The sequence below is a fragment of the Oncorhynchus gorbuscha genome, linkage group LG26 (genome assembly GCF_021184085.1).
Source record: "Oncorhynchus gorbuscha isolate QuinsamMale2020 ecotype Even-year linkage group LG26, OgorEven_v1.0, whole genome shotgun sequence".
Taxonomy (NCBI): Eukaryota; Metazoa; Chordata; class Actinopteri; order Salmoniformes; family Salmonidae; genus Oncorhynchus; species Oncorhynchus gorbuscha.
The window spans coordinates 20596076-20607565 of record NC_060198.1 but is presented as its reverse complement, the minus strand read 5'-3'; the positions used below and the strand labels follow the sequence as shown (position 1 = coordinate 20607565).

The window sequence follows — 11490 nt, the reverse complement described above, 5'->3', positions numbered from 1 at the left end:
GTACTATTGCAATACAATAAAATGCTAAATCACTCTTATTTCATACCATGAACCACACAGTACAGTATTAGGTTGGTGAAGGTATTTAATTATTCGGCCCGGACCCTTTGGAATTGTATCACTGTTTACAACGACACATTTGACCGTCGGGCATATTCAATCCAGCTAGCCAGCTCTAGCACCTGATTTGAAGATTAAAGTCCAGTGTAGGTTATTCTCGGTCAGTATATTGAAACAGTCATGGACATGTGGCGTCAACTGAAGCCACTGGAGTGGTGTAGATATGTCAACAAAAGAGGTCAAAGTGACAGCAACATCATGGTTGGGTTAGGCTAGCTCGTTCCTGGCTCTGCCCACCTTGCTTGTTCTGTCCACTATGACTCATTGTTTCCATTTGATACTACGGGCTGTGGTCTTATCGTGGTTTAGTTATACAAATCTGAGGCCTACACATGTTGCTCCAGAGCCAGTACTGTTTTTCCTTCAGACAAGAACGCGTCAAAACTTTGTTCATTTGCGCAATGTCTCAAGTTCACATGTCCAAACTCACAAAAAAAGGACATTTGGTAGCTGCTACCTATTTATGTGTAACTTTATGAGCTGGATTGCCTGTCTTCGCTAACGAGCGAATTGGTTTCGCTTGTTAGCATATTTAGCAAGCAGCCTCCATTGAAATTCGCTATTATTGCACATTTTGTTAGCATTCTGGTAATAGACGCCTAATGGCGTTTTTTTTTTTTTTTTTGGCGCAACCTTGTGTACCAAGCCGGTAATAGCGTATTATACCAATATGAAAGAAGAATGGTATGACGATATGAAAATCTGGATACTCTCCAACCGTACCAACAATTACATGAGGGAATCTCATCCTTACACATTGAGCTACACTAATTACATTGTGTGTTATAACTAAGTAGTCCTCCAGAGCACTACAACTTTACAGATGTTGCGGTCGATTTGGAATGGGCACTTGACACAGAGAAGAAGGGTTTATGTAATGTCACAGCCAAATAAGTATAACATAGTGCGCTACAATAATAGGCCTCAACAGCAGTCATACTGGAGCTTAACGTTTTTCAAAGCATCTTACGTGGTTACTGTCATGAATGCCATAACCTTGTTTAAATATGATACGATTGGGTTATTCTTGCCTCATTTAGCTAGAAAATCATTTTCATAAATGTGTTATACTTTGTGATATTCATATTATATTCCCAGAACATTGTTACACTGCCTGTGTATGAAATCACATCCTCATGACATATCAGCTTATGTCTTATCTATTATTCTCTATTATTCACCTTTCTTATCACTACATACCCACCTACAATAAAAGGAATGAAGAGAGAAATAGTGTAGTTTATTGAATGGTGGAACTGTAGAGGGGGAGAAAGAGAAGGTGAGGGAGGGAGGATAGGGAAGGGGATTCTCAAATGGGAAAAAGTCCATCCTCTCCTCCATTCCTTTCCTCTTCTACACTGTGACCCGGAAACCAAAAATTGTTCACCATATGTAGGATGGTATCAATTCGGAAGAGTTTCCTCCTCTCCTCCATAGCCTAAGCACAGATGTATCCTCCCGGCAGTTAACACGAAAGTTTTTTAAAATCCACCACACCCCCTTTCAATCTGTTATTGTTTTCTCTGAGAAAAGCATGCCAATAGTAAAAAAATATTACACTACTTATCCCTCTATAAAATGTCTAGTGTAACTATCTAAATGTATTTTTACCACTTAACACATGTATTTTGGGATTACTCCATTGTAAATGTAATTTGTGCTAGTGGAGAGTAATTTCATTTAACCATATTTGTTTTCAGGTTTCCTTTCCTCACCTCCTCTCCTTGATTACATTTGAGCTTTTTCAAAAGGAGGAAGAGGAGAGGAGGGAGGTGAGGATGCGAGGAGTTGAGCAAAACCAATGGAGATTCTCCCATTGAGAGACAGAGATACAGAGGAAAGGGACAAGAGGGACAGTGAGAGACAGAAAGGGATGAAGGTAGAGGCAGGTTGGCAGTCCTCTCTTTGCACTACAGATACAGGAGGCTTCATAGGCTCAGCTGGATCTGAAGGAAAGCACTCAGCCACTGTAGCCCTCCAAACAGCGACCTGTGTTAACCTCATTGCAATACTAACCATTGCTTTGTGCACAGCGATATAGGGGGGAACTTCTTATGTATTGTACTAAAGGAGTGTAACAGTATAACTTTAGTCCGTCCCCGGCCCCTGGTTCGAGCCCGGGAATGGGCCTCTGCACACATCAACAACAATCACCCACGAAGCATCGTTACCCATCGCTCCACAAAAGAGGGACCAATGACTGTTGATCTTAGCATACTGGATGAGGCACTTTTAGTTGACCCGACTGACTACAAACCAAAAGATTTGTCTGTCACCCGCTCTTGGACAGTGCTGGACAGTATCCTGACTGTTACCATGATTCTTGGTCTTAATTCCCTTGGCGTGTGCACCCACTACGTACAAAGGCGCACACGTGCAATGGAAGACCTAATGACATCTTATACTAGGATCACCCGTGGAACGGAAACGATCCCGATTTTCGGAAAGTTGGCAATAGATCCTGAAACCCCAACAGGGTTTCCACAGCATCCCCAGTTTCCTCTCCCGAATTCACTAGCGCAGCCCTGTAATGTCCCCAATGTAAGCTTTGCCATTCAGGGTGCCATTTTTTAAAGTGCCTTAAATAGCCACCTTCAAGTTGGATCGCCCTAGATATGACATTAGAGACAATGCCATGATAGAGTAATTTAGCCAAGACCTTGGACATATATAGAACATAGTGTCATGTTTTGTCTTATTTTGTCTTGTCATTTTGCTTTTCCCTCTGTTCGTTTTCCCCCTGCTGGTCTTTTTAGGTTCGTTCCCCTCTTTCTCTCTTCCTCCCTCTCTCTCTTCTCTCTATCGCTCCGTTCCTGCTCCCAGCTGTTCCTATTCCCCTAATCAATCATTTAGTCTTCCCACACCTGTTCCCTATCTTTTCCCCTGATTAGAGTCCCTATTTCTCCCCTTGTTTTCCGTTTCTGCCCTGTCGGATCCTTGTCTATTGTTCACCGTGCTGTGTCTGTGTATCGCCCTGTCGTGTCGTGTTTCCCTCAGATGCTGCGTGGTGAGCAGGTGTCTGAGTCTGCTACGTTCAAGTGCCTTCCCGAGGCAACCTGCAGTTCAAGATCGAGTCTCCAGTCTGTTCTCGTCATTACGAGTGGAAATTGTGCTTTATGATTGTATTTTTACTTTACTGGATTAAAGACTCTGTTTTCGCCAAGTCGCTTTTGGGTCCTCATTCACCTGCATAACACATAGTCCAAATTAGATGAATAAAGTGTGGTAGCTATATTTTGTTTATCTCTTGTTTATGTTTTTATTCATTTTGTTTCATTTCCTTTGACATTTAGGAAGTGATAGAGCCATAAACAAGTTCCCCATTCAACCACCAGTTAGAGCCACAACGGCGCTCATTTGGGGAAGAAATGTAATGACGTATTGACTGAGTGTGGTGCGTTATTAACATCTGCCCAAGTTACTGCCTAGATCCACTAGCCGGGACAACCGGACAACTGGGAACACAGAGCCAACGCTGGACCTCCCATGTCCATTCTGGTGGTGATCTGCAGCTGGCAGAAATCCTACCAGGGTAAATCACCAGGAGGGGACTGCTACAATGATCCACAAACCAGGAAAGCTGATGGTCATATGGTGTGTTGCAACATGCAGAATCCTTCCAAGTTTAACCCACTAGAGGGGGACTGTCATGACTGGCCTGTTCGGGTCAGGTGGACCACACTCCTACAAGAGGGGGAGAGATCGAGAGCTATGGAGGTGTTTTTTTTAGGACACCTCACGCCCATTGTATATCTTAAGGCAGCAAACAAAATCCCTTTGTCCTTTCACTTTGGAGGAATGGAATGTATGATGGGCCTATGGAGAACCTACCTCAGAACAGTAACATGCAATAAATGGACTTGTGTTTCGACAGCCAAAATGGTTGTAATGACAATAGATGGAATATGAAAATGATGTTTTTGTTATGTTATTACAAGTTAAATGACGTTATTACAAAAACATTGTAATTTGAAGAGTTTTCACAATATGTACCTGATGTTTGCATAATGTGCGTTGTGTGGAAAATGTCCAGATCAAAGAGAAAGTTTTTGTAAAGATGAAATGTGAAGTTTGTCTAAATTGGAGGCGGAACACCCATTTCTGACCCAATGGTATAAAACATGTAGGTTAAGAATTAACATTATGACTAGATGACCACGAGCTGCAGCCAAGGTCCGATTAGCTGTAACCTCAAAACGCAACACGAGGTTGAAGACAAAGGAACCTTTTAACAATCTATGCTATGGATGAGTAGTTGTTTCTAAGGGTGTGAATTCAAGCAGGACCACCCGGTTACCACTCTCCAAGGAATCATGTGTCTAAACTGTTTTCACTCCTACGTCGGAGCCCTGAGCTACATGGCTGGCTGTCCTCAGAAGACCCCTTTTCAGAACAAGGGCAAGAAAACAGACCATTAAGACAAAGGACACTGTCAACGTGTGGACAATCAGAACAATAGAAGTGATGCCATCAGAGAAGGCGATCCCGGTCCATGAAGAGATACCCCATCAGAGACCTTCGACACACCTTCGACCTTTACATCATTATATTCTGACCCATAAGAGCGGCCGTTCGGGGCAAGGTTAGGGTTAAAATAATCATTTACAAATGTACCCAAGTGTGCTTTTCTCTTGTGCACTCTTTTTCTCTCTATTTTTAAATCCCCATTTTGTGTAACACGTGTCATATTGTGTTGGCCCGCTAGGGACCTGTTTCATTGTACTAAGTTCTAATCAATAGCCTAGACTGTGTGTTTGTGTATGTGCATCTTATATCATTTTAGCTTGTTAGTAAATAAATAATCAACTCAACCGGTGTGGGACAGTCTTATTTAGTGGGACTCGTGTTTGAGAAAATTCCCGGATTATGCCACGTTCAGAATGAGAATGAGGAAATTAATTAATTAGCGGCTGTTGTAAAAAAAAAATATATATATATATTCTGAGTTAATTTGGCAAATAGAAATTTAATAACACCAAACTTTTCCATGGTGCCCCAGGTTACTGAGTTAATAATTACCTGATTAATTTAATCACGTAATTATAAACAGTTAATCATTCGATGAACAGCAGTCGTCACAATCAATCCAACGTCCAGACACAGCCATGTCATACTGACGATTTTGCAGTCCGAACCCAGAACAGCAGAAAAAACGAGACACAGAGGGGAGAACACAAAGCACATACTTTGGTTGACCTTATTTGTAGAGATTGGGGACAATTCCCTATAGTATAGTAATGTATGGGTTTCTTTGGGTCATAAGAAGTGTGGTAATAAAACAGAGATTATATGATTACAGCAAAACAGAGAAGCACTCACTTTTGCATCTCTGTAATCAGTTTTGCTAAATTTGCTTCACTGATCAGAGCGTCCATCTTGTCGCCAGCCCAGAGAGAAAGCAGAAAGAGAAGGACTACCCCCCTCATAGAGGCAAACATTTGAAACACACAGGAGTATCAACAAACACACACACAAGTAACACTGTGTCAATACACACACTGCACACTATTTAACAGATGGTAAAACCATTAGTGTAAACAGATAAAGGGTATACATATGTATACTTTAATAAGGAATCAATCATAACACATGTATAGACTATTGGCAAGAGGGACACAGACTAGTGGCGTCATTCCAGATAAACCAAGGTCAGTCATGTCAGGCTTCTCGCCATCTGACAAACATGTTGGAAAGGGTGGTAGTAGGGTATGAGTGGCCAGCCCCCGGCTGTGGACTGAGGTTGGTTGCTGAGCTCCCGGCAGGATCAGCCCCTGGTTGCAGGAAGCCTGATTGGACAAGACGATGGAAGGTTGTGCTCGGAAGTTACTGCTTTGAAAGACTCCAGCTGTGCATGGGATGTGTCGTTTGATTAAAGGTTCCCCCTGAAACTGCGTCATCAACTCCCAATACTATCAGATACACTCAAATCACACACATTAGCCAGTCTCTAAGTGACCAGCTGCACTGAGTCAGGACCTTCAGTACAACTCTAACAATCAGTCAACCAAATGATCCCCTAGAACTTATCCTCGAAGCTCCCCGGCTAATGGCTAAATGGGCTATTTCTAACCTAAGTGTGTGTATGTAGTTTAACGTGAGTCAAATATGAGTCTCTGTTCACATTCTAACTCAACATAGCAGTGAAACAAATGAATTTACTCATCTAATTTTACCTGACTCCACATCTCACTGCTGCAGTCGACTTAAATGCTTGGAAGTCATGGTCAGCAGTATACAGTGGGGCAAAAAAGTATTTAGTCAGCCACCAATTGTGCAAGTTCTCCCACTTAAAAATATGAGAAAGGCCTGTAATTTTCATCATAGGGACACTTCAACAAAATTAGAAAAAATCCAGAAATCACATTGTAGGATTTTTAATGAATTTATTTGCAAATTATGGTGGGAAATAAGTATTTGGTCACCTACAAACAAGCAAGATTTCTGGCTCTCACAGACCTGTAACTTCTTCTTTAAGAGGCTCCTCTGTCCTCCACTCGTTACCTGTATTAATGGCACCTGTTTGAACTTGTTGAACTTGTTATCAGAACTTGTCCACAACCTCAAACAGTCACACTCCAAACTCCACTATGGCCAAGACCAAAGAGCTGTCAAAGGACACCCGAAACAAAATTGTAGACCTGCAATAGGTAAGGAGCTTGGTTTGAAGAAATCAACTGTGGGAGCAATTATTAGGAAATGGAAGACATACAAGACCACTGATAATCTCCCTCGATCTGGGGCTCCACGCAAGATCTCACCCCGTGGGGTCAAAATGATCACAAGAACGGTGAGCAAAAATCCCAGAACCACACGGGGGGACCTAGTGAATGACCTGCAGAGAGCTGGGACCAAAGTAACAAAGCCTACCATCAGCAAGGGCATTGAAGATGAAACGTGGCTGGGTCTTTCAGCATGACAATGATCCCAAACACACCGCCCGGGCAACAAAGGAGTGGCTTCGTAAGAAGCATTTCAAGGTCCTGGAATGGCCTAGCCAGTCTCCAGATCTCAACCCCATAGAAAATCTTTGGAGGGAGTTGAAAGTCCGTGTTGCCCAGCAACAGCCCCAAAACATCACTGCTCTAGAGGAGATCTGCATGGAGGAATGGTCCAAAATACCAGCAACAGTGTGTGAAAACCTTGTGAAGACTTACAGAAAACGTTTGACCTCTGTCATTGCCAATAAAGGGTATATAAACAAAGTATTGAGATAAACTTTTGTTATTGACCAAATACTTATACAATACAAATACTTATTCATAAAAAAATCCTACAAATGTGATTTTCTCCCCTAATTTTGTCTGTCATAGTTGAAGTGTACCTATGATGAAAATGACAGGCCTCTCATCTTTTTAAGTGGGAGAACTTGTACAATTGGTGGCTGACTAAATACTTTTTTGCCCCAGTGTATGTTCATTCCCAACGTGGCACAATTATTGCATTTCGGACACTGCATCAATGTGTTGTGGGTTAAAGAGACCTACTGTTGCCAAGGCTTTTTCACAGTATTGCTGGTAAACACAAGGTCACTGTGAATGAGATTATCACATACATACAGTTCACACATACAACCTGGTTGCTAATTCCTTAAAAGGTAATCATTACTTTCCTAGATGGAATATTGGTGCACTGATATTGCCGTCAGTTGACACATCGCGTAACGTGACTTGAATGTGAATGCACGTTCTAGTCATTCTGTTTCTATGACTCTCAAACTCCAACCATTACATAGTGTATGGGCCAGAAAAATAACATGTTTTTTTGAAAGCAACTGACAGGATGGCCCTATGGAATTTAGTTCAATGGGAAGAAACCAGGGAGAATAGCCAAGAATTATTACAATGAAGACAACAAACCCAGATTAATTACTTTAGGCTATTCATCATGAGTGCATCTCAAACGGCACCTTATTCCCTATATAGTGCATTACTTTTGACCAGGGTCCATAAATATGGCACCCTATTCCATACACAGTGTACTTTGGGTGACTCACAGCTCACATTTTGACCCTAGAGAACAAACCATAGTATAAACTGAAGATGGAACACTTGTACATGTTCAAATAAACCAAAATGACTCAGAAGTACACTTAATTGTTTGATTTTCTATATATAAACTATTGCCAAACTCACAGGCTATTGTTCTCGTAATTAAACTTGTCTATTCAAGATGTACTGTTACTGTATGACCATCCACTAACGAGTTAGTAACATTTGACTGGAATGTGGTCTACCTGTGATTAAATGTACTGTATTCATGCCCAGCTATTTAACTGCATTTTGCTATGGCCCTTTTTGGATGCTTTAAAAGGTATCCCTTCATCCTTCCTTTAAGGACTGTGTGGTTTCATGAGTTAAGCAATTATAACGTGTGGCTCATTTGGTAGAGCATGGCACTTGCAATGCCAGGGTTGTGGGTTTGATTCCCACGGGGGACAGGTACGAAAAAGTATGAAAAAAATGAATGCACTCACTACAGTAAATTGCTCTGGATAAGAGCGTCTGCTAAATGACAGAAATGTAAAAAACTTAAAATGTGTAAATGCCCAATCCAGGCAAGACTCAAGCTGAAATTTGAGGTAAACAATTAAATTTCCATACAGACTCTTTATGATATTACTGAGAGAGCAAGGTCTTCAGTACATAACCCGATCAGCTTCAGTCATGTCAGATCAGTGACCACGCCGTGGAAGGAAGGAATCATTAAACAAATATATTCTAACAGGGCCTTCAGGACGTTAGCCGCTCTTCACTCGTTTTATAGGTGGTAGAAACACTTTTATTCCCTTGTTTAAAGACGTCAATCATAATTTCTTTACATACTCATTGGCAGAAATAAATCAGAACATAAAAGTACTAACAAAAACTTAAGAACAATCACTTCTTGTGTTTCTTGAATGCTTGAAAAGTACCTCTTTGGTGTGGATGGGTACCTTAAATCAGGGTTTCTCAAACTCGGTCCCGGGCCCCCAAAATTTAGTTTCTTGCCCTCTCACTGCACATCTGATTCAATTACCCAACTCATCAAGCTTTGCTTATTTGAAACAGCTGTGTAGTGCTAGGGCAAAAACCAAAACGTGCACCCAGGGGGGCCAGGACCAAGTTTGGGCAACCCTGCCTTAAATCATGGTACTCTGGTCGATCTACTGGCACAAAAAAAATAAACGTTTGCCTCGGACTCAGTCTCTACACAAAGCCTTAAACACCATTTAACAACATGATTTCCCAAGTCCCTTTTTCAATCTGAGTGAGGTGGATTGAACGGCAGACATTTGTTATTGGGGAGTTGAAATGGGTTTTACAACACTGAGATAGCTCGAGTTCTCTCTGGTCTGTCTCTGGTCAACATGGGCCATTTTAGTAGATTATTTAGCCCATACACAGTGAGTTAAAACACTATTAAGTTTGTGGATTTCTCCTGGAGTCTGTTCAAACTGGTCTACAGTCTTTATCTTTCCATCCTCCAGCGTGCGGTGGACTTGTGTGGTCCTGGTTCAAGGTTTATTATGGATCAAGCTGTATGTGCATGTGTAGGCCACCGAGCTCATTGACAAGTAATGCTGCAATCGATTCACTTTAAAAAAAATAATAAACCAAATGAAATAAACATTGGACGATGACAAACATACTGTACATACAAACACACAACAAAACAAGCAAACAGTAAGATACCCCCCCAAAAGGGTTTTTATAGGGAGTCTCCAATGGTCTGCACAAATGAAAAAGGACAATCATCATTCGGTTAAGTTTTTTTTTTTTTTACAAGGGCACATGATTATTTTTCCAGGTAGCTAAGAACCTACACTGGCATTGCCTTTTTTTTCTTAAAGTCGACATCACAATTCAATTTTGTTTTTGTTCAAGTCTAAAGTCTTTAGTGTTTAGTGATTTCCCCCATATCACATATTTATTTTTAAGAGGGGTTGGCATTCTCCAGTAGGGGTGGGCCGTCCCGATGCACTAGGGACGGGTGTGACACCGACTCCCTTTTGTATGTTTTGGGAGGGAGCTTGGGGATAGCTTGGGCAGCGGCACTGCTGGTGCTCTGGCGAGGGGGCACAGGGGGGCCAGCTGCACCCCCCAGAGGGAGGAGGGCTGAGTCGCTGCAGCAGTCTGGGCCGCTGGGCCCCAGCGAGGGCGAGGGAGTTTGGGGCGGCGGCGGGGTGAGCGGGCTGAACGGCGAGGGTGGGAAGAAGGTCTGGCTCAGCGTGGGTTCGCTGCTGCGGATGCGGCCCAGCGGGGGTGGCTGCAGGTGCAGGGGACTGTTTGAGCTGGAGAAGACGTCCGGCGTTCTCACGGGCTCCCGCGGTGGCAGGGTGGGTGGGCTGTCAGGTGGCTCCGACACGGAGGTGCGCTCGGTTGAGAGCGAGTAGCGAGGCGAGTAGACCTTGGTGGTGGTGGGCTGCCGTGGGGGGATGGCGGGGGGGCTGTCCAAGTGCTTTGACATCATCTGGAATGTGAGAGACGTGCAGGTGGAAAAGGAGAAAGAAGGAGAAGCACAAACGTTATGAAGACTCGACAAACTCTCAAAAATGTCATCTAAAATCTCAAGAAATGACTAGCAGTGGAAATTTGTTGTGTTTCATTGGATATTTAGCATTCCACATCTAAACTCTAGAATCAATCAATCAAGAAACATCCTAATGATTCGACTAACCGGTGCCCTCGCACATCGATTCTGTACCAGTACCCCCTGTATATAGCCTCACTATTGTTATTTTACTGCTGCGCTTTAATTATTTGTTACTTTTATTAGTTTTAAGGTATTTTTTAAAACGGCATTGTTTATACTTTTATTTAACTAGACAAGTCAGTTAAGAACAAATTCTTATTTGCAATGACGGCCAAACCCGGACGACGCTGGGCCAATTGTGTACCGCCCTATAGGACTCCCAATCACGGCCGGATGTGATGCAACCTGGATTCAAACCAGGGACTGCAGTGATGCCTCTTGCACTGAGTCTCAGAAAACCTTAGGTAGCAAACAGGTAAAAATAGAGTCACCTTCGAAGGGGAAGATTCAGCGGGGGCGGATTCGGGGCGTCTGCGAGGGGGCACAGGCGGGGGCACGGTGGTGTCTTCAGTGTTCCTGTGGAAACTCACCATGGAGGAAACCGAGGAGGACCCTGGAAAAGAAGGAAATCAGGTTAACTTAAATTAAGCCTTTACAAGAAGACAGTAATTACACATATTTAAATCCAATTCATCCCATACAGGACTCTACAACTCAGGGATGGCCAACAGTGTCTGGGGGTTCTCTCTTTTGCCTGGCACTTGACTGTTTTCTAGGTTATAAATCACACATTCATTTCAAAGAAAGAGACGAACTGAAGACATTCAGGCCCAAGAAGAATGGAGTAAATACAAGCAT

General features: G+C 42.7%; 1 protein-coding gene across 4 annotated transcripts in view; it reads right to left on the bottom strand.

Annotated features, from left to right (window-relative positions):
• Window positions 1-7409: 7409 nt before the first annotated feature.
• LOC124015254 (son of sevenless homolog 1-like) overlaps window positions 7410-11490 on the bottom strand; it is a 75698-nt gene continuing 71617 nt past the window's right edge. For all 4 annotated transcript variants that reach the window (XM_046330360.1, XM_046330362.1, XM_046330361.1 and 1 more), the window contains 2 exons: window positions 11124-11245; window positions 7410-10569 (listed from right to left, as the gene is read on the bottom strand). In XM_046330360.1, the coding sequence (XP_046186316.1) occupies window positions 10033-10569; window positions 11124-11245 (659 nt within the window). In that variant the 3' untranslated portion in view covers window positions 7410-10032. The remainder of the gene's footprint in view (window positions 10570-11123; window positions 11246-11490) is intronic.